This window comes from Rhipicephalus microplus, chromosome 3 (assembly GCF_043290135.1).
Source record: "Rhipicephalus microplus isolate Deutch F79 chromosome 3, USDA_Rmic, whole genome shotgun sequence".
In the NCBI taxonomy this organism is placed as follows: Eukaryota; Metazoa; Arthropoda; class Arachnida; order Ixodida; family Ixodidae; genus Rhipicephalus; species Rhipicephalus microplus.
In genome coordinates, this window is record NC_134702.1 from 217,865,776 (window position 1) to 217,893,053 (window position 27,278).

Below are 27,278 nucleotides of genomic sequence, written 5' to 3' on the forward strand. Positions count from 1 at the left end.
CTCTCCTAATGACATTGACATTTAGATGCGCCGAGACGGCGCTTCTGCCGCCGGGAATTATGCTACATGCATGCATACTGAGATTCTAGGGGACGACGTGCGTGGGTGCCTGACGAGGAAGACAAAAGGTGCTCTCTGCTCGATCGCTAGTGAACTGGTCACGCCATTACCACTGGTTTGAAATACATCTAATCCACAGCCTCGTCGATACGGCGTCTCTTCTTTTCCGTAACAATATTCAGAAAATTACAACTGCAATGTGTGGTTGTATATACAGATTTGCTCAGTGTCGTAACAGTTTTGAAAACGCTGAAAAAAAAACATAAAAATTGGCAGATCCCACGTACAGTGTGAATCGACGGCATGCGAAGCACGAATGAGGAAGGTTGATAAGTCACTTTAAAATCACCTGAACGTTACGAAGTAGAGGTAAATTATGCCGCACACGAATTTCTTGCGATGATTATTATGTTTGAATGTGTTGTTTACCTTCGTCATCTATTCAAGTTACGAGTTGCCTAATTTAGTATATGTGAAGCTAGCGAAACGGCCGTGAGCAGGCTGTGATCGTGGTATGTTGTCATGTTCTTCCATTACATGCCTGTTACCATTGTGACGTTTGTACCAGTTATATATATTTTTGTCATCCAATGACGTCACGTAACACCAAATTTGGTATTTGTGGAGCTATCGAAACTGCCACGAGTGCATCATGAAGGGCCCAATTTACTCCAGTGTAGCGCTGACGCGCGCGCACGCTGGTCACCGACGCTACGTTAGCAAAACGCGAAAACTTTATAGTCTCAAGCCAGGTGCGACCGGCACGACCAGCGTCCATCGGCACGGCCCGATGGGAACCGGCGTGAAATGCGAAATGCTGCATTTCGAGCCAATGCGTTACCCAGACAGCACTGCGTCTGCCTCTTTTCGGGACAGAGGGACGCCGGACGTACTGAAACACGCTGCGTTAATCAACACAGCGCGGCACCCGCCTGCGAGTCTATGGCAGAACCGGCGCCTGGCGTAGCCACGCAGGCGTGAGGCGACGAAATGAACGCTAGTGCGCACGCGCGCCGTGTCACGTCAAAGTGTATTGGCGCCTTGACTGTGGCATGTAGTCATGTTGTCACATGACACGCATCTCATGATTAGTATATTTGCACCAGTCACATACCTTCTTCATCCATTGCCGTCACGTAATAAAAAATTTGGCATATGTGAAGCTAGCGAAATGGCCGCGAGTGCATCATAAGTGTGGCATGTAATCATATTGTTACTTGGCACGCATGTCGTGATTATCATGTATGGATGTGTCATTTACTGATGTCGTCCGTTCGCGTCACGTAATACTGAATTTCGTACATGTGAAGCTAGCGAAACGGCGGCGAGCGCATCATGAGCGTAGCTTGTAGCCCTGTTGTTACATGACACGCATCTCATGTTTATCATGTTCGAACCAGTTTCATACCTTAGTTATCAATTCACGTCTCGTAATACCAAATTATGTAAATTCAAGCTAGTGAACTGGCCACCAGCGCATCATGAGCTTGGAATGTAGTCATGTAGTCATATGAAGTGAATCTCATTATTATGCTTGCATCAGTCACATACGTTCGTCATCCGTTTACGTACTGTAATACCAAATTTGGTATATGTGACGCTAGCGAAGCGGCCACGAGTGAATCATGATTGTGGCATGTAGTCATGTTGTTACATGACATGCATGTCATAATTTTCATGTTAGGGTTTGTTGCTTGTGTTCGCCATGCAATTATGCCATACCATACCAGTTTTGCAACATGCCATGTGAACGAAACCGCCGCAAGACCTGCAGGACCATGAAATGTAAATCATGACATAATGACATGCATTGCATCATTTTCATGTTATGACTATTCAAATATGCTCGTTATACAGTCATGTTATACCATACCAAGTTTGGTATCAATTCCGTTATCCAAACGGCCAGGAGAGCTAAAAGTCGTAGGTGGCTAGATAGATAGATAGATAGATAGATAGATAGATAGATAGATAGATAGATAGATAGATAGATACCCTAAAAGTCACTGAAGTTCACTGAGAAATGCTCCGCGTTTATAAATGCTGTCTTGATATCATTTCACTCTCTTTTCCGCACAATCTACGCCCTTAAACGACAGGTTGTGGTGCGCTGCAGATGCGAGGGCACCGTGAGATCGCTGGAAACGTAGTGGTGGGCAAGCTGGCTGGGTGTAAACTCCGCCATGGTTTAATGATCGGGACCTTTCGCCACCCACTTTCACTGGACATACTCCAGGTCCCTGTCATGATAATACACACTTTTATGTTTTTATGCGCGTTAGCGCGAGGAATTTTAAGGTCCCTATGCAGTCATGCACCATGTCATTGCTACATCTCTGGTCTACTGAAATGGCGCTCGCTGGCCATCAAATGGTTCTTGCGCCATAAAATACCACACATCATCATCAAAACGCTAGATTGTTCAGATTTAGGTGCATGGCATGCGAATAGGTGTAAGTTCACGTGAAAATAAACCCAGGTGCTCGAAATTTCCGGCACCCTTCTCTGCTGCGACAGAGAATGGGAGACGTCTGCTACGCGCTAAGCATGTGTTGCAGGACATTATATGCCAGTGTAGTCCTCCTCCATTGCTCCCCTCATAAATATATTCTAGTTTTGGCACATAAGGCACTTTCAATCATTATTACTACTGCGTGATTGATGAATACTTAGTTGCTTGTATTTTAATTCGAAAAATTTTTTTTCTTTTTATAGCAATTCTGTCGGTTGTGGCTCGTTTTTGTATTTATTTGCTTGTATTTTAGCTCAAGCGTGCACCCAGAATTTTTACTGCAGTGGTAGTTTTGTTTCTAGAAATGAGGCAATAAAATTGTAATGTTTTTATCATTTCGTAATATGCAGAAAATTATATAAACAGCAATTGAAGGAAAACCATAGTTTACTTTTAGTTAACTGGATCCTGAATAAGGCTACACATATTCAATTCAAGGAAATTATGGAGGAAGCTCTAATGCTAGTATTATTCAGCCTTTTAAGTAATCAATACAGCATTATACATTGACCATCAATGGTAGAACGAGCGCGTAGCGTATGTTGCCGAATCGTCTTATTTCCTACACGAGGAGTGTTCTCTGCCTCTCGTGAAGAACAAAGTTTCGTTTGTGCAAAAGACTTTCGTTGCCGCTAAAACAGGACATCGCCGCGTGGGCGGGCTCCTATTCCAAGGCACCGCCGGCTCTCACCCTCATTCCAGCCCTCCTGACAAGCCTCAGATGATTTTTTAAAGACAGGGTGGCACAGCATTGCCTCCCACCTCTCTCTGCGGTTATCCTCTTGCTGCTCTTTGGTGTGTGCCGTGCATTCCATGTGGTAGAGCGTCGGTCTCCCTCCACTCCACGGGCATATATGATGTGGGGTTGTACGTATGTAATCTGTGGATGTTTATATATATGATCGTTTGGAGTCGGCGTAAGATCGCACAATCCAGGGCCGAAATGCTCTTGTCTGGTGCTGGGCAAAGCTTCCACAAATCTCTCTATTATTGCACGATGGCCTCGTAACTGGCATCGATGGGTGTCGGGTACTCCACGGTGTTACTATCGGCAGCTCAGTAACTAGCAAAACCTTGAGCCGACTAATCTGCATGCAGGTTCAAGTAATATCATCGTGAGCTGGGGCGCAAGTTACTGTCTCAAGTAGAGCTCATGTCCAGCACTCCTATATGCTGCGTAATTATCCGGCGTGCTTTGTCACCATTTTTTTCATTTCTGATAATTTCTACATGTGGCCTGAATATCTGTGATAGTAGTTAGCGGGGAATAGTGCACCATGTCTTCTCTTATAGCTAACACAACAGCAATCTCTTCTGCTTCTTTGATGGTTGCTTCAGAAACCGAAGCAAAAGCCGTGATCTTTCCTTTTTTGTATTCGAGAACACCTAACATAATTTTTGCGTTGGCCCAGTATGACAAGTCATCCGTGAATCTCGGAGTGTTAAAATCTTTGTTGTTTTGTCTATGTATAGGCCGCTCATAGTTGTTTGCACCCTGCGTGTAATGTCTTGTTCATGAAGTTTCACTTTTGTCTGTTACATTATTTTCCCCACGAAAAATAGTTATGTTGACGAATTACGGGTAGAAAACCACGGCACGGTGATAGCAAGGTTTTAGTATGGATCCACATGCACTATCTAAAGCTTCGACAATGTTGATTAGCAGTATTGGCGGTGACACGTGGCAGTTAACGACATTACAGGTAACCCTTCACTTTTTTCAGTATCTAAGTAACGCACTCATTGCTGTTTCAGAACGGTAACTGCAGGTGTCACGTTACTCGTTATAGTGCTGTCCGCGACACGCAGGGCTCGAAGGCAGCAAAAGGTCGGGTGCGCCGGCTAGGTCGTTTTGTAACCGATTGGAGAATCCTTCTGTTTCGTTGACCATAGCAATTTTACCTAGAGAGATTCTCGATCACCAGCGCTTGAAAAGTCAAACATGCGACACACCTCCCAGATCCCCTAATGCGCATGTTTTTCCGCACTAAATGAAGTTACACGCAATACATCCAACGCTTGACTCGGCCGTGTTTATGTGTATGTGGCGTTGTGATTGATATACGCCGAAAAACTTAACCAATGTTCTGCAGAAGGACTTGTTCCTGGGCTAGTTGGTGCCGGAATAAACTCATAATGCAGTGCAACAAACGAAAAAACGGACACACGGAATGGCGCACCACAAGCGCCACTGACAACTCTAATGAAATAAAATTAGGAGCCCAGCTTTGAAAAACTGCTGTATAAGCTATCCAAAACCGGCTACCCTCGTTATGACTTGATGTCTTTGGCTGAAATGCTCTAACAGATGATTAAACTGGGTACTTCAGTGATTGGTGCTAGGGCTGGTGAGCTGAGTTGCTATAAACGTGAAGTTATGCTTTATGTGCACAAACTAAGCCACAATTATAAAAAGGTGTCCAGTAGGTATAGTGTACCATTCTTCTTTCTGCTCTCAATAGGCTACCTCAATAGTGCCCCAAGAGTAGCGTTTTGAAAGGCTGCCAATTAAGTTTAAATTGTTAAGCCGTATGCGCGTTGCGCCACAGGGATTGTGTATTAAATCTTCCTGTTATGGTGCAAGTTCTGCGTACGGTAAGCTGGTCGACGTGTCAATGACAGAATAAAGAGGCACGCGAATAATTTGAACAAAGACATGATTGCGCATGTTTTTGCCCATTTCAAAGCCTGTGCACATTCCCCAAGGTTTTATGATGTCAAGATCCTGGTTAGGAGTAAAGATCGAAATACACACGAACTTTTGGAAGCGTTTTGGTGCTAGGGCTGGTTTTTACCAACAAATAAGATAATAATTGAGTTAGTCAGACGTCCGTTCTCCTGTTTGCTTCAGAACGTGTATTGTTTCGATCACGTTGTTTATTTGTAGTCTTTGCCTTGCACCCCCTCCAGCCGGTGCGATGTATCCCTCGCGCCAAACTCGCTGGAAGAACTACTATGTGTGTCTTCAACACTTTTTCATTTAGGTTGTTAGAAGCCATTGTGGTGTGCAGTTCTTTGTGTCCATCCTGTCGTTTGTTGCACTACATTGTGAATTCGACTTAGCCAATTCTCTCGGCTAACCCTTAAAACATAGTATGGGGCAGTGGGAGCCCCAGCTCACCAGCTCAGACCCGGGAGTGCAGGACGCTTTCCTGGATCGAGTCTGACGTGCGGCTAAGGCCAGTGAAGCACTGGGCGTAGGGCCCCTACTATGGAAGCTCTGAAGTCCCCTTTCCCTTTTCCTTGAATAATTTTCACTATCATTATATTTTGTTACAACTACGGTGGCTGCCGAAAACATTAATTCAACTTGTAGAAGCGCCGTTTTGAGAGCTCGCCCCGAAGTTAATTTTTCACTGCATGGACTTCCGCTGACCCACCAACGCGTTGACAAAGCGACATCACGTGGAATTACTTTTCGCATCGGGAGACATCGCGATGGGGAATGAATGGCAGAACTGTTTCCGTATATTTGCTATAGCTTCGGCTTTGTAGCAACCTAAGCTGAAGTTATCGTTGATTGTAAATGAAGCGAAGCGTATGCGGGCATTGTAACTGTCAAAAGCGAGCTGTCGAGGCTTGCTCTGCTTGGACACAATAAGACAGTGAGGAAGCACCAGCACATCAGAAGCTGACTTCTTTGTAAACCTCTGCTCAACATAATCGACAGCTGAAGATGAATGGCCTTCTCGGTACGTTTGGTGCTTTATGACATTGCCATGAGTGGGGTCAAGGAAAACTTTGTTTGCCTTCACCAGCTCTTTCGTAAAATGAATACAAGAGTACCATATGTGGTGCGCCCATAAGGGTCACATATATCGTACGTGAGTACGTACATGCTAATAAGAGAGGTGATTGATTTGACTGATATTTGGGGTTTAACGTCCCAAAACCACCATATTATTATGAGAGACGCTGTAGTGGAGGGCTCCGGGAATTTCGACCAGCTGAGGTTCTTTAACGTACTCCCAAATCTGAGCACACTGGCCTGCAACATTTCCGCCTCCATCGGAAATGCAGCCGCCGCAGCCGGGATTCGAGCCCGTAACCTGCGGGTCAGCAGCCGAGTATCTTAGCCACTAGGCCACCGCGGCGGGGCCTAATAAAAGAGCCAAGCTACTTGAATGAAGCTTTCAAATGCAGCAGTTGCTTACATTCGGTCGTTTGTAATTTACATTGGGAAGCTGCTTTATTACTGCATATCATTGTTCGTAAGCTTTGTACTGAAAACTAGTTTTGCTCACTTAACCTTTTTTACCACCATTACGTTTCTAGGAATAGAACTCCTGAGCAAGCGAAGCTGACCTTAGACACTTTTTTACACAATCATAAGATTTGCGGAAATGGTACAGGTCCAACTAAGAAAACATCGCGCCATATTCACAAATCGAATGATGTTAGAAGAGCTTGCAGGTGGAGTTACTTGGCGAGGCCATTTTTGTAGGAAGCTTTGTTAACGAGCCGGCGCAGGAAGTGCGCGTCAAAGGCAGCGTTGTTGGGCGCATGCCACGGCCGGCACCGCACAGTGGTGGCCACATTAATGGGAACTTTAATCACCTGGCCCTTTATGCCGTACTGGCCGCTGCCGTGAGTCAAGTGCCCAACGCTAATAAATGGTACAAATGGAGCTATCAGGCATTCTTCAATGAATTTGAGAGCAGGCAGACTAGAAAGGTTGAGAGAACATCGGTACCCGTGCGTATCATTCAACGTAGGGAACTCGTCGCGTGCCGCTGGAATTCGCCGCTGGTAGGCGAGCGCGCGGGCCAGCGAAAATCGACACTTTGGGGGGGGGGGGGGGGTCGTGCCATCTAGTGAGCATTGTTGAAATCACAGGAGATGGGACCAGAGCGGTGACTTTAAACAGGGACAGCAGAAGTGTACACACTGGCAACGCTGGTGTATACGCCGGCCGCCACCGCCGGATAAGGCGCGAACAACAGAAGCTTGCCAACAAAGCAGCTATACACTTGCAAGATTTCAGGAGCTTATTACTCGTACAACATTGTTGCATGAGTACCAAGTTTATGGATCTCGTAAAACACTATATTGTAAAAAAGCACAAGCGGCTTGACGGCGTAGATCACTACGAGGCTTGGTAGACCACACGGTACGAGCGGCAGTACTTCGATGGAAGCTCCTTCGAACGACCGGGGTTAGCTAAAATTGTCCAGAGCCAGTCGCATGCATGCGATGCTGAAAAGCTTCGAGACGTCTTAATGGCAGTGTGATTCTATGAGAGGTCGAACATGCTTTCCCGGCCTATATTTACGTTTTACCTGGGTTTTATTTATGTTATGTGGCCACAATGAATGTTGACGGAACCGATAACATCATTTCCGAGAAACACTCGCAGCACCCCTTAAACATGTTTGAAAGCGGTGGCGCGGGTGTCCTGTTGTAGCACACCGCAATATTCTCGAATATGACTGTGAGATTTCACCCAATTTTACATGTTTGGTTACAAATATTTCATTCTACGCTCAGTACACGTTACTGTGAGCTATATTGCCACCATTGATGAACGAGCCGCTGTGGCTCATACCCGTTTTGGGCTACGAAGAAGAAGAGAACGTTTTTTTTTGCTCCGGTTCGGGTGAACTCCTGGCTGCAGATCTTGTTTTTGCTCGCGACATTACTGGTGGAAGTGCTGGGTACGTGTACTTCGGCTGTGTCGGCCATCGTGGAGACAGCTACATCTCCCAGAGCAAGAAGCAGCCGCCGCCTGCGTGGGTTACCTCCTGAATTTGGTCCCTTGACATCGACACTCAGAAAGATGGCAACTCCGATGACAAGCCAGGCGGTCCAAACCAGCGATGCCCATGGTTCTCTTCTCGCCCATGTTTTTCATGCGCCACAGACACCAAAGCCTTTCCATGGAGGATGTTGATGACTGGCTCGACCACTTTGATCGGGTTGCCTGCAACAACGAATGGGACGATGTTCGCAAGCGGCGCCGAGTGTACTTTTACTTGGAGGATTCTGCGAAGACGTGGTACGAGAACCACGAGGCCTCCTTTGCGACCTGGCAAGACTTTAGCCGTCAGCTCCGTGACGCCTTTCGAAACACCGAGAGGAAGGAGAGGGCCGAACAAGCCATATCCAGCAGAAACCAACGGCCGAACGAACGTGTATCCATGTTTGTCGAGGACATGCTTCGGCTCTTCAAGCGCGCGGACCCTGCCATGCCCGAGGAAAAGAAGGTGAGGCATTTGATGCGCGGAGTAAAAGAACAGCTTTTCGCTGGGCTCGTGCGCAATCCACCAACGACAGTCGCCCAGTTCATCAGTGAGGCGAACACAATGGAACGTACGCTGCAGCAGCGGTCATCACAATACGAACGCCAGATCCCGGCCACCGCATGCTCTATCGGCTCTGACAGCGAGAGACAGGCCCTCGCAGACTTCATTCGAAGTATTGTTCGGGACGAACTGCGACAGCTTCAGGCGGTGGGATCCCATCAACCTGTGTCTGCCCTCGCGGATGTAATGAGACAAGAAGTCCGGCAGGCCGTCACACCCCTGACCCCAATCACACCACCGAATCCCGAGGCGCCAGTCCTGACATAGGCAGCGGCATTGCGATCCCCTGCGCCACCGGCTACAGATCCTGCTGTGCGGCCCAGGTACCAGGCTATGCAGTCATTCCACGCCACTGCTTCGAGCCCGCCTCACGGCTCAAGGTTCCCGAGCACACCCACCTATCGGCAGTCTACCTCAAGACAAAGTGGTAGCAAGGCAAGCACGTGGCGCACCTCGGATAACCGTCCGCTCTGCTATCACTGCGGCGAAGCGGGTCACGTATACAGGAACTGTCAATACCGGCAACTAGGTCTCCGCGGCTTCCATCCTGATTCTCGATGCCCGCGCTACGGTGAGCGCCCCCGCGAAATTGAGGCCTATCTCACGGGCCAGCGAACACCTTCGACTGTTCAGCACCACCAGCCGAGATCACCGTCGCCTCGCCAGTCTACGTCACCCAGTTTGCCCTCATCGTCTTCCGCTCCTTTCAGGAGCCGGTCACCAAGTCCCCGCAGGGGAAACTAGGAACGGCGACTTCTGGGGGTGAAGTCGCGGCCCGGCGAAATGTAAAAGACCCTCATTCGACGCAACGACCAGACGAGGACCCTTCCGGTTTTGCAGTGTTCTCTGACAGCAGAAAGATCGTTTCTGCCGAAATCGCCGCCTTCGTCGACAATCATGCTGTCAACGCCCTCGTCGACACCGGCGCCGACTATTCCGTAATGAGCGCCGCACTGGCATCTGAACTGAGGAAGGTTACCGCACCATGGCAAGGACCCCAGTTGCGCACGGCAGGGGGACATCTGGTGATGCCTACCGGTATGTGCGTGGCACGCATTCGTATACGTACATCGACATTTGCAGGATCTTTCCTCGTATTGCGCGTGTGCTCTCGGCCAGTCATTCTAGGAATGGACTTTCTTCGTGAATACGGCGCCGTCATCGACCTCCGTGGATTACTTGTGTCGTTCGAGGATCCTTTTTGCGCTGCAACTGACAGTACACAATTTCGGAAAAGAGCACTTCGTGTTACCGACGATTCTCTCACTCTCCCACCTCGAAGCAGCCTCTTTGTTGAAGTAGAATTGGGACAGGACATGTCTGACGCGGTAATCGCAGAGGCTAATTTGTCTCTTCTTATTTCACGACAAATCTGTGTTGCCCGAGGAATCATTCAGCCTAGCAATAGGCATGTTCACCTGCTGGTCACGAACTTCAGCGACGAATATCGCCACCTAACGCAACACACTGCCATTGCATATTGTGAAGAACTTGCCGACGCCGATGGTTCGCCAACGTTAGCTTTATTTTCATCGAATGGCCACTCTGACGAGGCGTTCGCGAGCACTCTCGACGTAAACGAGAGACTACCTTCGTCTTAACGAGAAAGCCTTTTGCGTTTACTCGGCTCATTTCAAGACTGCTTTGCCACTACGTCAAAGGTTAAACAGACACCACTTGCTCAGCACCGTATCGTCACGGAACCCACCGAGAGACCCATCCGACAACACGCCTATAGGGTGTCGCAAAAAGAGCAAGACGCTATACGTGACCAAGTCCAGCAGATGCTTCAGGACGACGTCATCCAGCCATCAACCAGTCCCTGGACTTCGCCAGTTGTGCTAGTAAAGAAGAAGGACGGTACGTTGCATTTTTGCGTTGATTACCGTAAACTGAACAAGGTCACCAAAAAGGACGTTTATCCTCTACCCCGGATAGATGACTCGTTGGACCGTATACGCAACGCTAAATATTTTTCTTCCATGAATTTACGTAGCGGCTACTGCCAAATCGCAGGGGATGAGCGCGACCGCGAAAAGACGGCGTTTATTACTCCCTACGGCCTGTACGAGTTTAAAGTGTTGCCTTTCGGTCTATGCTCAGCGCTAGCTACTTTCCAAAGAATGATGGATACGGTTCTCACAGGGCTCAAATGGCAATCATGTCTTGTTTACCTTGATGACGTCGTGGTCTATACAGACACGTTTGAACAACACGTCCAACGCCTTCATGCAGTACTTCAGGCAATCAGAACAGCGGGGCTTTCCCTGAAACCCGAGAAATGTCATTTTGGATATGAAGAACTGAAGTTCCTTGGTCACGTTGTGAGCCATGCCGGCATCTGCCCAGATCCGGAGAAAACCCGTGCTGTTGCCGCCTTTCCCGTGCCCACAAATAAGCGCGACCTACGCCGATTTCTGGGGCTCTGTGCGTATTATAGGCGCTTTGTCAAAAACTTTTCGAAGATTGTTGAACCCCTCAACAAGCTTACAAAAGACGGTGTCTCGTTTGTTTGGGGTCCCGATCAGTGTCATTTGTTCGACACCCTCGGAAACCTCCTCCAGGCTCCGCCTGTACTGGGTCATTTTGACGAAAGCGCTGATACAAAATTACACACTGACGCCAGCAACGTTGGACGAGGAGCGGTATTAGTTCAGTGGCATAATGGCGTAGAGCGCGTGATCGCTTATGCGAGCAGAACGTTATCCCCAGCGGAGAAAAACTATTCTGCAACCGAGAAGGAATGCCTCGCTGTTGTCTGGGCCATAACAAAGTTCCGCCCATACTTGTATGGCCGCCCTTTCAGGGTAGTTAGCGACCACCATTCCCTTTGTTGGCTCGCAAATCTCAAAGATCCCTCAGGTTGTCTAGCACGATGGAGCCTTCGGCTACTAGATTTCGATGTCACCATCGTCCACAAATCTGGGCGAAAACACACCGACGCCGACTGTCTCTCACGTGCACCGGTCGAAAATGCCAACACTGACCTTGAAGACGACGACACTTTTCTTTCTGCCGTATCAGCAACCCGCTTAGCTGAGAAACAGCGTCACGACTCGGAGCTCATTCCGCTCATTGACTACCTGGAAGGACGGAATTCCCACCCTCCTCGAAGCTTTGCACGCTCGCTATCCTCCTTTTGTTTCCGCGATGGAGTGCTTTACAAGAACTTTCATCCTACACAAGCTATGTATCTGCTTGTTGCGCCAACTACGCTTCGTGGTGACATTTTACGTGCGTGTCATGATGAGTCATCGTCCGGACACCTCGGCTATACGCGCACGCTGCAACGAATTCAACGCTCCTACTACTGGTCACGTCTCGCAAAGACTGTGAAGCATTACGTTCGCACATGTCGCGACTGTCAGCGACGTAAGGTTCCACCTTTACGACCAGCGGGACTACTGCAACCAATAGACCCACCAAAGGCGCCCTTTCATCAGATTGGCATGGACTTGCTGGGGTCATTTCTCACGTCTTCGTCTGGAAACCGGTGGATTGTGGTCGCTACCGACTACTTAATACGCTACTGTGAAACGAAGGCGCTTCCAAAAGCAACGGCAGCAGATGTCGCCCAATTTTTCGTGAACAGCATCGTCTTACGTCACGGTGCTCCAGCTGTCGTCATAACTGATCGTGGGACAGCTTTCACCGCAGAGATGGTGCAGGAAGTCTTGCGATTAAGTGGCACGGAACATCGCAAAACAACGGCTTACCACCCGCAAGCAAACGGGCTGACTGAACGACTCAATAAGACAATGCAGACATGCTGTCTATGTATGTGAACATCAATCACAAGAACTGGGACGCCATTCTTCCCTACGTAACTTTTGCGTATAATACTGCTGTTCACTAAAGTACCGGTTTCACACCTTTTCGCTTAGTCCACGGTCGCGAGGTCACGACGATGCTCGACGCCATGCTCCTGCCCGACAACTTAGGAATATACCGCACCGATGCCGCCAAATTCGCGCAGTGTGTAGAAGAGGCCCGTCAAATTGCTCGTCACCGTATTCAACATCGCCAAAGCGCAGACGCACGCCGCTACAATCTTCGTCACCGTGAAGTTATTTTCAAGCCCGGTGATGAAGTCTGGGTGTGGACCCCTATCCGACAACGTGGCCGTTCAGAAAAGCTTCTTCGCCGCTACTTCGGCCCTTACAAGGTCGTACGACGTCTCAGCGACGTCACATACGAGGTTCTCCCAAAACGCACTTCGAGACGTTCCCGTTTCACCCCGCGAACTGAAGTTGTTCATGTTTCACGGCTGAAACCATACATTTCGCGCTGTGAGTCACCAGTGAGTGACTGACTTTATTCGTCTCTCCCTTACATTCTTTCCTATTTTTCTTATTTCTCATTTAACTCTTGACTCCACAACCACCTATGTTATTCCGCCTTACGCCATTCATTTTGCTTACATGGTAATTTTCATCTCATTTTTTTTGCCTTCATGTACAGCATCGGGACGATGCTTCTTGGGAGAGGGGGTAATGCCACCATTGATGAACGAGCCGCTGTGGCTCATACCCGTTTTGGGCTACGAAGAAGAAGAGAACGTTTTGGTTGCTCCGGTTCGGGTGAACTCCTGGCTGCAGATCTTGTTTTTGCTCGCGACAATATATCAATAATTTTTTGCTTGATTGATTGACTGATTGATATGTGGGGCTTAGCGTCCCGAAACCACCATATGATTATGAAAGACGCTGTAGTAGAAAACTCCGAAATTTTCAACCACATGGGGTTCTTTAACGTGTACCCAAATCTGAGCACATGGGCCTACAACATTTCCGCCTCCATCGGGAATGCAGCCGCTGCAGCCGGGATTTGATCCCGCGACCTGCGGGTGAACAGCTGAGTACCTTAGCCACTAGACCACCGCGACGGGGCTTGATTTTTTTTGCGTTGGAATGAAATAGTAAAGAAAGCGATATACTTGCCACCTCGACGCAAATCGGAAACTTGTGCTAACATTGATGCGTCTTGACGCGTTTTACGTCAGATAAAAACTTTACAACGCTGTGAAATATGTCAAAAAGCCTTTTCTTTTTGTTTGCCAAAAAAGAGTATAAAAATAGTTTGGGAATAAAGTTTTTAAACCTGCTACTTTAAAAATAATATTAAAATAAATAACCTCGTCTCAGTTATGTCATACTCTTTAACGAAGAACTGTTAAGTCAGTACAACATGATTTATTATTATATGTCCTCATTTGCTTGGCTTAAAAATATGACGGGCAAAAATGCCTTCCCAGTGGCAATATTGTTTTCGTTGGAGCAGCCGCTTTCCTTCTCCCCCCCCCCCCTCACCCACCGCTTCTCCTCCTGTGCTCCCAGCGTAAACTGGATAAGCAGAGCCCTGAAACCAACACCGCCAGTGTCCTTGTGAATCTCTTTTGGGGCGCTCTGAAATTTCCTGGGAAAAGAAATTTCACTCTCAATTTTTATCTTTTGAGGGGAGCAGATCAAAACTTCGCATTATATTGGAGGTGACGTAAGAATACAGCGTAGTTTGGTGGATGCTTCGCCACTTGTGGTGACCTCGCTAACAAATAGCGGCCACTGTGGTGGTCAGTCAAAGGCCTTATAAGAGTGAGGAAGCTGCGACTGAAACCTTTATTATAAAATCAAAGGCCCTGAATCATGTAAGCGCATTTACTTGTCAGTTTTGAGAACGCAGAAACAGCAAGAAGCATAGTGGGATGCGGAAGTGCACTAAATTGGTCGAACAAAGGGCCCAGAAGAAGCCGCTTTCGTGCGCCAAAAAAAACGGTTATTTTGGTCTACTTGAAGGCCATTGGAGCTGAGGCTAGTGATGACCGCTTGAACCTTTTGTTGACGGGTGGAAAAGTTTTTATGAGAGATACTAGTACGTTTCAGGTAGCAGATATGTATCTTCCACTTAGGCTGCGAGGGGTAGCAATCATGCGTCCAATTGTTGCAAGCGCGTAGCATGCCTGATAACGCTGTGTCACTTCATATTTAAGTTAAGGTTCTACTAAATCATGTGCTTGCGTGACCTTTTTCTCTACAGAGATTCTACCGTCCATGGTACAAGAGGCGAAGGACATAGTGCAAGAAATCCGTGATTCCTTCGTAAAAGCCATGCTTTCTTCCACTTGGCTCAGCAGTGACTTTCAAGAAGCTGTTGTGAAGAAGATGATGGCCATGGTTGCCTACGTGGGAAGTGCCGGACGGCGATTAGAACCCGAGTTCGTCGAATCAGTGTACAGTAAGTATCCATACTTAAGCGCACCCCTCATTCAGCACATACATAAATCAGTGCACAGGTAGAGTGAGGGGCGAGGTGGCTTTTTCTAGCATAATGGCGGCTCAAAAACTGCCCCATAAGTTGCTCAATGCGGGCTCTCTGGTTAGAGTTTAGTGAGTAAGGTTATCACCATACACGTTCCTGACCGAAGGGCAGCCTAGGAATCTTTACGTTGCATTACAACAGCTCTTGATTTCCCGCATCTAGCTCTGGAGACTCGGGTGTGAAACGACAACCTCATATAGTTTTTCTTTTTAAACCGTTCGCTACGTTTGTTTTTCTCGGGGCTCCAAGATAGGTGGTGGAATAATATTATATGTTCTTGTAATGCCGCAAAACCATTACATGATTACGAGAGATGCGATAGTGAAAAACTCCGGAAATATCCACCATCTGGCGTTCTTTAGAGTGCCCTGACATATCATAGTACGCGGGCCTCCAAGCGTTTTGCCTACGTCCAAGTGCGACCGCTGTGAATGGGATTGAACCCACGACATTCGAGTCAGCAGGCCAACTCGGTAGCCACTACACCACCACAGCGAAGAGTACGTGAAGAAAGAACGGAGCACTGTGGTGAATTTCCTCCTTCTTGCTCGCTTCCTGGTGTTGGTAGGTGAATGTGTTGCAAGATGACTTACAGTTAGTGGCACCAGAGAAAGCCTGTAATTTCTTCTACGATATCGCAAAAAAGGCATGAGAAATATTTGCTTACTTCACATAAAAGTATTTGCTATTCCTGACATTCAATATACAGTACTGGCAGCCATAAATGTCACCCATTGCTTAGAATTCAGATATTGCGGTAGTACTTTCATTGTACACCACAGAGTTACTACGATGAGCATTGCGCGACCCTTCCGTCATACGGAAGACATAGGGTAAAAAAATACAAGGTGACACACAAAGCGAAAACTACCAATAAAAGTTCATTTTCTTGAGCGCGAGATTTTTATACACCGCACAAGCGGCACCAAGGGTGTACAATCTTGAAGTTCTGAAAAACGCTACCTTATTGCTAGATAGTTTATAAACTGTGTGTAGACGCACCCAGGAGCTTATCTAGCACTGCGTTCAGCTTCAATTATGTCTCTTGTGAATTTAAATTTATGAATGAGGCTAGAGTGAACGCGCCGTAAGCAGGATGACAGCCACATGTCTTACAATTTATCGCAAGCGGCCCAAAATTACATGCTCGCTGTCCTGTGTAATCCCATTTTGAGACCTTTCTGTCTTGCCTGCATGACTCTAATACTACGAGTAATGGGGTTCTTATATATAACTCCCTGAAGGAACATTGGTTACCTTGTGTGTCTTAGTGCACGCATTAGGTTTTCTATCGATATTATTGTGTTGATACAGGCTTAGATGCTTACGAGAGCTGAAAAATCCACTTTGGATTGTTACGCCGCTATTTTTAAGTTTAAGATATCTCGTGAAAATGCGGATTGACAGCAACGTTTTTCGATGAGGCCGGTTCTGTCAATGGCAATTTCAAAAAGACTCTGTGCGAATCTTCAGCTACACAAGCTCTAACACTTAAATTATAACGTGTATCTAATAACTGGTACGCTGGTGTTCGAAACATGTTTAGGGTATTTTGAAAGCAATTATTCACTGCTGACATTTTGGCCGATTTGGTGCGTGCTGATTTGTATGGCAAGACCATCTGATTGCACAAGGTCTACAGTGCCAGCACCAATGATCTTGGAGGATTTTATTTATTTTATTTTATTTTTATTTATTACATACTGCAGTCCTATAAGGACCAAGCAGGAGGGCAGATGGGAAAGTTACATGTATCGCATGGTAGCGGTGAATACATATCAATAACCACACGTGCAGTATAGATATATAAACAAATACACCCATACAGACATTTATACACACATTTTCAGGTAAAGAAAAAACGCTGCACAGTGCAAAACTCATTGTAAACTAGAAAGTTGCAACGATCACACTGTCTCTAGGTCAAGCAAAACAAAACCATTATACAGTAGAGCTCGTATTATGCAGTACAGGTCGTAAAAGACAAATACGCACTTTTCCCAACAAACAATGAAAACCCACGACTAAAACATCCTCAACCGTTCGAGAGCTACACAAAAACTAGAAAAGCACCAGCAATCGGTCAGCAAACCTCTGAAACAAAGATGATAATTATTCTAGGGCAGCAAGCACCTTCGCTGAAAAAGCAGCCGCAGTTCGCGCAGAGAAAAGCGAACTCGATAATGCGTTCCAATCCGCAATTGTCTGCGGGAAGAAAGGGTATTTGAATAGATTTGTGCGGGCCTTGTAAGGAAGAAGATTGTGTGAGTGGCGATGTCTCGATGCTCGAGGTAAGAACAGCTTGACATAAGGGTTTGCGTTAAGCTTCAGGTGGCCATGAAAAAGCGAAAACAAAAATTTTAGGCGGGCTAGTTTACGTCGCTGCTCTAAGGTTGAAATTCCATTTTGCACCATCTACGAAGATGGGGAATCAGTGGATCTGTACTTGTCGAAAATAAAACGCACTGCCCGGCGCTGCACCATTTCTAGCTTTTGCTTGTCTTTCTTAGAAAAGGGGTCCCAAACAATGTTGGCGTATTCAAGCTTAGGTAACACTAAGGTCTTATAAGCCAACAATTTTGCTTCTGTAGGGGCAGCTTTAAGTTTGTGCCTTATGAACCCAAGCCTGCGCATGGCAGCTGCGCAGGTATTTTCAATGTGCTTAGACCACGATAACGTATTGGTAATTGTCACCCCTAGATATTTGTATTCTGAGTTTTCTTTAACAGTCACTCCATCGATACAGTAAGAAAACTTAAGCGGCTCTCTTTTATTTGTGATTCGCAGTAGAACAGTCTTGTCCGACTTTAACTTCATGGGCCATGACGTGCACCATTGGCCAACACGTGTCAAGCTGTCATTTAGGAATATTTGATCCTCAGTACATGTAGTTTTCTAAAAATTAAGCAATCATCTGCAAATAATCGTATTTGAACATCAGACGAGACAATTGAAGTCATATCATTTACATAAATTAAAAAGACAGACAGACAGACAAAGAACTTTATTCAGGTCCTGAGGAACTGCGTTGTAACGGCCCCGTTTAGGGGGAATCCGTAGCAGTCGCGGGCCGCTCCCACGTAGGAACCGGAAGACCGTGGCCCTCCGCCCTCTCGCAGGCCCTCTGGACAGCCCGAAGTTGAACCAAAAGGTCGCCGCTGTTAAGGGCTTCCTCCCAGTCCTCTTCTTTGTTGAACTCTGCGTCACGTAACGCAGGACATTGCCAGAGCATATGAGGTAATGAGCAATACGCCTCACCGCAGTCCGGACAATGCGGCTCGATGTTGGGCGAAAAATGGCTGAACCGGCCACGCGAAGGGAAAGACCACGTTTGGAGAATCCTGTAGGCCGATGATTGCGGTCGCGTAAGTTTAGGATGAGGAAGTGAAAAGTCCTCCGAGATAGATGATAATGAGTCATGATCTCGTAGAAAGTGAGTAGCGAGTCCCTGTATCTTCCGGCGTCCCCGCCTGCGAGTCCGCCGGGACCGCCGCGGTGAGCGATACCTCCCGCACGGTCATGGGCAAACTCATTGGCGTTGGGGACATCAGGATGTACGTTGGCCCCCATGTGGGCCGGGAACCATGTTATGGTGTGAAACCCGGCAGCCCCCTCACAGCCGAGGATGGCCGCTGCCTCACGCGAAATCGAGCCCGAGGCGAAAGCCCTAGCTGCGGAACGCGAATCTGTAGACATTAGGACGCGATGGGTCTTTCATTGCTATGGCGATGGCGATTTGCTCAGCCACCATTGCCGAAACCTTTCTAACCGAGGCAGAGCATAGGAGTGTGCCACTATGATCGACCGAGACCACTGCGAAGCGATCCGAACGCCTGTACTGGGCTGCATCGACAAAGGTCGCGAGATGCGGTCTGTTTGCAACTGATTTTAATAAGGAACAGGCCCGAGCTATGTGGCGCCCTACATTGTATTGTGGGTGGACATTTCTTGGAAGTGGAGCTACCGAAAACGTGCCTCTGATCGAGGGTGGTAGTGTTACATTACGCTGGTTAGTCGCCATAGGACCGCAGCCTATGGATTCCAGGATGCGCCTACCAGCCCTCGAGGACGATAGTCGCATGACCTGAGCCATCTGCTGGGCCTCGATCACCTCCGAGAGAGAGTTATGCATGCCCAATTGTAGGAGCTTCTCGGTGCTAGTGTGGATAGGCAAGCCTAGAACTCGCTTTATGCTTTTGCGCATTAGTGTATCAATTCTTGCCTCTTCTATTTTGGACCAGCGCAATGCCGAAGCGACATAATTAATGTGGCTCATGAGAAATGCATGATAGAGCCGAAAGAGATTGCTCTCGCTCAGCCCACCCCTGCGGTTCGAGACCCTGAGTATGAGCCTAAGCATGTTCTCCGTCTTGGAGGTGATGCGGGCTATAGTTCGTGAGTTGCCCCCCTTGTACTCCAGCAGGAGTCCGAGGACCCCGATGGAGTCCACCCTGGGTATTTTCTGCCCATCCCGTGTGTATAAAGCTATGAGAATCTGTTCTAAAGGAGTGAGGTTCCTCAGTCCTTGTCGGGTGGGTCTGTATAGTAGTAACTCAGACTTTGCCGATGACAGGCTCAGGCCCGAACCGACTAGAAAGTTCTCCGTGATGTCTAATGCCTCTTGGAGCGCCTGCTCTACTCCGGCGTCGGACCCTCCCATGCACCACACGGTGATATCGTCTGCGTAGAGAGCATGGTTAACCCCACGCACCGTAGCGAGTCGCTCCGAGAGGCCCTTCATGGCAATATTGAAGAGTAGAGGAGAAATGACTGCCCCCTGTGGGGTGCCTCTCGCTCCCAAGGTAAATTCTATGGATTGGATTTGACCGATCCTAATGGTAGCCCTGCGATCCCTGAGAAAAGACCTAACGTATGCGTGGAACCGTTGCCCTAGACCCATAACCGAAATTGCCTCAAGCACAAACTTGTGCGAGATATTATCAAAAGCTTTGGCTAGGTCTAGAGCTAGTATGCCTCTACTATCCCTGGTGTTGTTGTCAATGATTTGTCTTTTGATAAGGAGCATCACGTCCTGTGTGGATAGTGCAGATCTGAATCCTACCATATTGTGTGGAAATAGCTCTCTGCTTTCTATGTACTCGGATACCCGATGGTGAATCGCATGTTCGGCCACCTTGCCTACGCAGGACGTAAGCGAGATGGGTCGCATGTTCTCCAAAGCCAGAGGTTTGCCTGGCTTTGGGATAAGCGCTACCGAAGCTGTCTTCCAGGATTCGGGGACGTGCCCCGTCTCCCAGATCCTGTTGACTTCCTTGGTAAGCTTCTCGATGGATTTGCCATCCAAGTTACGTAAGAGCTTATTTGAGATTCCATCCGGGCCCGGTGCAGAGCGTCCGTTGAGCTCGTGAAGGACCTTACAGATTTCTGGTTCAGTGAAAGGTGCGTCCAGCTCCGCCACCATTCCACCCCTGTAATGCGGATAGTCCGCATCGCCGGAAGGGCCCAGCGGAAGATAGCTGACCGCTAACCTCTTCAGGAGGGCCTTTTCGGACACTCCCTTCGCTTTTTGGTTGTGAACGATTCTGTCAATAGCCAATCGCTGATTTCCCTTCGACTGTGACTCATCAAGTAATTGTTTGAGGAGGTTCCATTTGTCCCCCACTCTCATCTGTCCGTCAACTGAAGAACATACTTCATTCCACTGCTGTTTGAAGAGTTCAATAGAATAGGCTTCAATCTCGCGATTGAGTTGCGCAATTTTCTTTCGAAGTCGGCGATTGAGCCTTTGCGTCCTCCACCGGGACAGGATGGAATTCTTAACCTTTAAGAGATGCGCGAGGCGTGCGTCCATTCGATCAAACCTCAGGTTCGTTTTGACAACCTTGGTCGCAGCATTAGCATCATCCTTGAGCCTTGCAAATAGGCTGCCTAAGCTGTCGTATTCATTCTGGTCCTCCTTCCGCAATTTACGAAAGACATCCCAGTCCGTTACTTTAAATTCCCTGGTGGGAGCTGCATTGACTGCTAAGGTAATAGCCACTATGAAGTGGTCGCTACCTAGATTCTCTTGCAAATTTTGCCACCCTGTTCCTGCGACGTTCTTGTCGAACGCCAAGTCTGGAGTTGTGTCTCGGACCACCGATGTGCCAATTCTTGTCGGGTATTGCGGGTCCGTAATCAATTCAAGAGAACAGCTAGATACGGCCTTTAGGAGGTTGTTGCCTTTGGGGGACTGCCTGGCGTATCCCCAAGCGTCGTGCGGAGCATTAAAGTCTCCCGCTACCACGACGGGGGCCCCCCTGGCCAGAGCCACCGCTTTTGCCATGATCGAAGCGAACCCCTGCCGCTTGTCCGACGGCGAGCTGTACACATTCAGGAGGAATACGCTGTTCTTGAGCCAGCTGTTAGAAATTATTTCGAGGGTAATGACCTCAGCCTTACTGTTGCCAAGCTGTAGTTTGTGTTCTTGAAAGGAGCACTTTTTTGCGACCAAGGTTGCCAAACCGCGCTTCCCTTGCTCGCTCACCGAGACGACTCGATAGCCCGGGAAAGTTAGCGCATCACCGAGACTTTCCTGTAACATAATTACGTGCGGTTTGACCGCCTGAGAAGCAATAAAGTGCAGCAGTGGAGCCCTGCGCCTTTTGAAACTGGCACAGTTCCACTGCCACACGACCAGTTCATTAGTGTTGTCCGCCATAATTACTGTTCTGAGACAGCCAATCTCCTGTCGGGTTGACTGTTACCGCGCCTGCAGGTGACTGTGCCCTGTTCGGGCCTATCAGAGGCGAGCTACCCGTAGCTAGCGCTGCCTGTGCACCTTCAAGATACGACACCCTTTTCAGTAGGGTAGTCATGCTATCAGCGAGTTGTTTAATCGATTGCTGCATGCTTTCCAGAGCCTTGCTGTTGGATTCTGTCTCCATAGCATCCCACTCCCCTTGGGGGGTGAGGCCCTACGTTTTCCCGAGCGCGCCTGCACGTCCCCTGGTGGGGGAATCTGTTGTCTCTCACCCTGCGAGGAGTAATGTTTGCGGAACGACTCAAGGTCAGCCCTCAGCTGTTGAATCTCTGCCTTAAGGCAAGCATTCTCTTGGATCAACTTAGCTACCCTGGGGTCTTCCCTATGCTCTGGCAATGGTACCCGCGTTACCTCTGGTGGCGGCGCCGCTGGCTTCGGCTTGGCTCAATCCGCCCAGGTAGGTACTTCCTGGATTCGTGCTCGGGAGCGAGAGCGCCCTTTGGTGCGAGCGCGGCCCCTGGAGCGGTCGCGCCGGCGGCCAGCCGGCGTGACGGAACGCCCCTGCCTGGGAGCACTTGCCACACTGGAATCCCTTGACCGGTCCTCTTCGGCCAGCTGTTGCTGAGACTATTTGACGCGCTTTCGGCGCCGTCGTCTTCTCCGTCGCACGACGTAAGGAACTTGAAAGCGTTCTTTGCACGTTCTGTCCGCCGTTGGATGTGGGCCTCCGCAAAGGGCACATTTCGGCGAGCACTGGTGATCGTCGGGTGGAGACACGAGCCCACAGCCCCTGCACACCCTCTTGTTGGGGTTGGGGCAAACATCTGCCCTGTGACCAAGTCCTCCACACGCGTAGCACACGTCGGTTTGGCGCTTGTGGAGCGTGCAGCGCAGCATGCTGACGCCGCATATGACATAGTTTGGTACCTTCATGCCGTCGAAAAGCACTACCACAGTGGCGGTGTTCTTGATCCTTTTGGCTTCTAGGGCCTTCGGATTTCGCTGGTTGACGATCATCGTTTGGAGCTGGGCCTCGCTGATGTCAGTGTCCACTCCTCGTATGACTCCTTTACAGGTGTTATCGGGGGCCGCGACATATGCCGCCACATGGTACATTCCTTCGCTTATCCGAATCTGTTGGATCGCGGTGTAGGCGTTTGCGTTCTTCTGCTCCGGTGTGGAGACTACGATAATGTTCTGGGCGATGTTTGGGCAAACGATGTCCCCTTCCGTCTCTGCCGGGGCAAGAGCAGCCGCCATGGCAATAGCCTGTGCGAGCCTAATTTGGCTTACTTTTCTGACGTCAAGTCCGTCCTTTGGCCTGACGATAATTCGTATGTGGGCCCTCGGCAGCCGGGGGAGCCTCGATGCAGCTGCGAGGCGCTTCATTGCACCTTGCGGGGCTGCCGTGCGGCGGCCTCCCTTCGAGCCTACATGTGATGCGTTGCCCGCGGAAACTGGCGTTTCTACACGAGCTTTCTTGTTCCTGCCCAGCGCTGTCGTACAACCCGGGCGATTGGCTTCTTCGTGAGAGATTTCCTCTCCTTCCACCATCGCTACTTCGGGCATGTTGCCCCTTTCCTCCCGCCCCTCGCCGTCGACGCTAGGCTGAGCCCGGTAGGGTTAGCCGAGCCGCGGCGCGTTCCACAAGAAAAGTTCCAATAATTCAGCAAAAGGACCACTCACCGAAAAACGTCTGGTATCGACGTGATCCTCAGAAGAAACTGCGTCGAATTAAATGCAGCTCGAGCACAGGCACCACAAAAATTCTAACGAAAACATTGACAGAAACTGGAGCCGATCTTCTCGCGTCCCCACTGGTCGGCGCCCCCTGGCGTCCTCAAAATTAAAAAGAGAATTGGGCCCAAGACGCTTCCCTGTGCAACACCCGATAAGACAGGTAATGCGCCTGATGAGCACCCAGAGATCTCCACATATTGAGTCCTGTTGGAAAGGTAAGATTTAATCCAGTTAACAAGAAAATCGGGTGTACCAATGTTTAGCAGTTTGCCTATAAGCTTACCATGAGGAATACGATCGAATGCTTTGCTGAAGTCGAGGAATACTAAGTCAATCTGGCTGGCCGAATCAAGGGCAGAGGCAATTTCGTGCACCGTAGCTATCAGCTGTGTGTGCGTCGATAGCCCTTTACGGAAACCGTGCTGATATTCGGAAAGTAAGCCGTTACGTTCAAGAAAGTCTGTCCATCAATTTACAGCATGTAGACGTTAAAGAGATCGGGCGGTAGTTTTCTATCCGTAATCGGTCGCCCTTCTTGTGTGTGGCCAATATGCGAGCAACTAGCCAGTCATAAGGTAAAATGGCAGACGCTAAGGACAAACGAAAAATTTCAGTTAAAATGTGAGATATTGGTTCGGCGTATCTGCGCAAGAATGCATTGGGTATGCCATCTGGTCCACTAGATGACTTGTCTCGCACACTGACCAACAGTGATAACACGCCGTTTCGACATATAAAATCTTCAGGAGGGCAGGCTGTAGGAACCAAAAGATAACTGTCATCGTGCGGTGCAGAAAATACTGAATGGAAGTAGTCGTTTGCCTTGTCGGCCACTAAACGGGCATCGGTAATAAGAGAATCTTTATGTTGGATTTGTTCTAGTTTACCAGTTTTAGAGGCTAGATAACGCCAAATTTTTTCCGGGCTTTCTTTGATGAAGTTTGGCAGCGTTATTCCAAAATATTTGTCTCTAGAAGTCGCCAGAGCTGTGGAGAGCTCAGTCTGCAGCGTCTGTATCTGCTGAACACTTACGACCTGTTTTTTCTTGCGCGTTTTAGTCTTCTTTTTAAGTGTATTACGTTTCGATCAATCCAGGGACTTTTGCGCCGTGACTTGATGCGGCGTAAGGGAACGTGCTTGTCAATACAGTTCTTCAGAGGTTTCTTGAATGTTTCCCAAAGCGTCCGTGGATCAGTATCAGAAATATTGTCAACAAGCTCCCACAGTGTGTCAAGTACGGATTGATCATCAGCACGCGTAAAATCTTTCATTGTTTTAAGTACTGGCCTATTAGGTACACACTTATCAAAATCGCATGTAAGAAGTACTATTTTATGGTCTGATACTCCCGGCTCCAAACTTAATTCATACTCGGTAAATGCGTTGCTTACGAAAACAAGGTCTATTACTGAGCCACCATGTTTACGCGTGATGGTGCGTACTACTTGTTGTACATCGCATGCTAGCATTATATCCACCAATGGGCAATCGAGCAAATAAGTAGCATTTTTCCGAGACCAGTCGATTAACGGTAAATTAAAGTCACCTGCCATTATAATTTTTTATGAACCAGGGAAGACATGTATCTGTACAGAGAAGATAAGTACTGAGATGGCGATGAGGGCGAACGGTACGCAGCGCACACTGTAAGAATGTGGCCCCAGCAGTTGACTTTTAGAAATAAACTTTCATGTTCATCAATTTGGGGCAACAATGTAGCAGAAAACGTGCTCTTCAATATTATCGCTACCCCACCACCACGGGATACGCGATCCCGGCAAAATATCTGGTGCGAGGGACCGATTAGTATATCATCCGTGATCCCCTCGTGAAGCCAAGTTTCTGTTATGATTGCTACATGCGGGTCGTATTTCAGAAGCAGATCTTCCAGTTTATCAATTTTATTTACAACACTGCGGAAATTTGCATTTAGGACACGCAGCTGCCTCGAGTCACGTTGATGTATCTGTCAATTAGTTTTCCGTGACCTAGGAGCATTAATGATAACACGGCAGTTCTTGGAATCAACCCACGCATAAAGGGTCCCATCAATTTTCAGCTTATCATGAATAAGATACGCTTCCTTGCCGTTAGCTTTATCATCCTTCACTGTTTTCCACAAAAGCTTACGCTTGCGCAGCGTAGCTCTGCTAAAATCGTTTTGCACAAATATGTCTGTGCCTTTCAAGTTCTTCGCTCGGCGCAAAAATAAATAAAAATAAATAAATTCGCAGAGAGACTTTTTGAAATTGCCATTGACAGAACCGGCCTCATCAAAAAACGTTGTTGTCAATCCGCATTTTCACGAGATATCTTAAACTTAAAAATAGCGGCGTAACAATCCAAAGCGGATTTTTCAGCTCTCGTAAGCATCTAAGCCTGTTGCCAAGGAAATCGAATACGAGGTCAATAAGACGTTGCTAGTAGGCGTCTCACCCCTTGAAGCTAGAGGCATAAAGCTATCATTAACGCTAAAAAGAATATCCAGTGAGTGCAGTCGGTTAACGTCGGTGTCGTTCTTAGATAAAGGTTGAGGTAGTCATCAATCATCGGTACACCTTGATATTGTTGAGGTTGCCTACATTTCAGCCGCAGCCTTCTGAACTTTAGCCAGGTGATATCGCCGAGAATACGGTCAATGCTCAACCTCACTCAAATACCTTCCTTTTGGAAGAACGGCTTGCTTTTTCATAAAGCATACGTTGCATTTAGGCAAAAAGGTGAAATCTCTAAACACCTGCTCACAGTCCGCCACACATATTTCGAAAACTTTTGATGCTTTAGGGTCAATGCATTCTTTCGCCGCAATTACCTGTTGATCTTCAGAACAATAATAGTAAATTTCTTTGGCATCTATTGAAAAGGACTATGCACTACGTCCTGTACACACATGGTCCACTTTTATGTTAGGTGGGTTATTCGAAGGAAGGATCAACCAGGATTTTTGTCTCTTTTTTCATGTGAATGCTTTGATTCAGAACCGTACCCTGATGCACCGCTGGACCTAGAAGCACTTTTTCCGACGTGGATAAAGGCATTAGGTTACTCTACTCACTACATGTGGATGGACACGACAACCCCACTGTACGACGAAACATGGAGAACTCCGTTTTACACGCACATTTTCAATGATTTTACTATACCGACAGTTTTCATGCTTCGTCCGTTCATGTATTCGTACGGAGTAAATGCGCTGAACTACGGAGGCCTCGGAACGGTTCGTACACATTCTTTCATTACCTCTTTGCCGCGCTTACCTAAATGTAATCAATCCTTGAGAGTCACTGCTGTGAAATTGCAAATTGCAGAAATCTTGTGCAGGCTCGAAAATGTCAATTTATGTTCTGCAGACGCCCCTCATGCATGCGCATAAGGAAAGAAAAACTGACGCCTTTTTTAAAGTTGCACATGAGTAAAGTAGCTCCATCCTCGTAGGTTACTGCACGTACATCTTGAAAAGTCAAGCTATCTGCTTCAGTATAGCAGCGCCATTGGAGTATTGCTTCCCAATTGTTTCATTGGGGCTGAAGAAACAAGTAGCATATATATATATATATATATATATATATATTGATGATGAGCGAGACAGAGAACAAGAGACAACACCCGATCCTGGGCCAGCTGTTCTTATTCTGTCTTCATCTTC

At 47.9% G+C, this 27,278-nt stretch overlaps 1 protein-coding gene across 3 annotated transcripts in view; it reads left to right on the plus strand.

Annotated features, from left to right (window-relative positions):
- LOC142803498 (neprilysin-1-like) overlaps nt 1-27,278 on the plus strand; it is a 140,311-nt gene that overhangs the window by 101,233 nt on the left and 11,800 nt on the right. For 2 of the 3 annotated variants that reach the window (XM_075888618.1, XM_075888619.1), the window contains 2 exons: nt 14,908-15,105; nt 26,611-26,849. In XM_075888618.1, coding sequence (XP_075744733.1) covers nt 14,908-15,105; nt 26,611-26,849 — 437 coding nt within the window. The remainder of the gene's footprint in view (nt 1-14,907; nt 15,106-26,610; nt 26,850-27,278) is intronic. The other variant, XM_075888620.1, reaches the window with a different exon arrangement.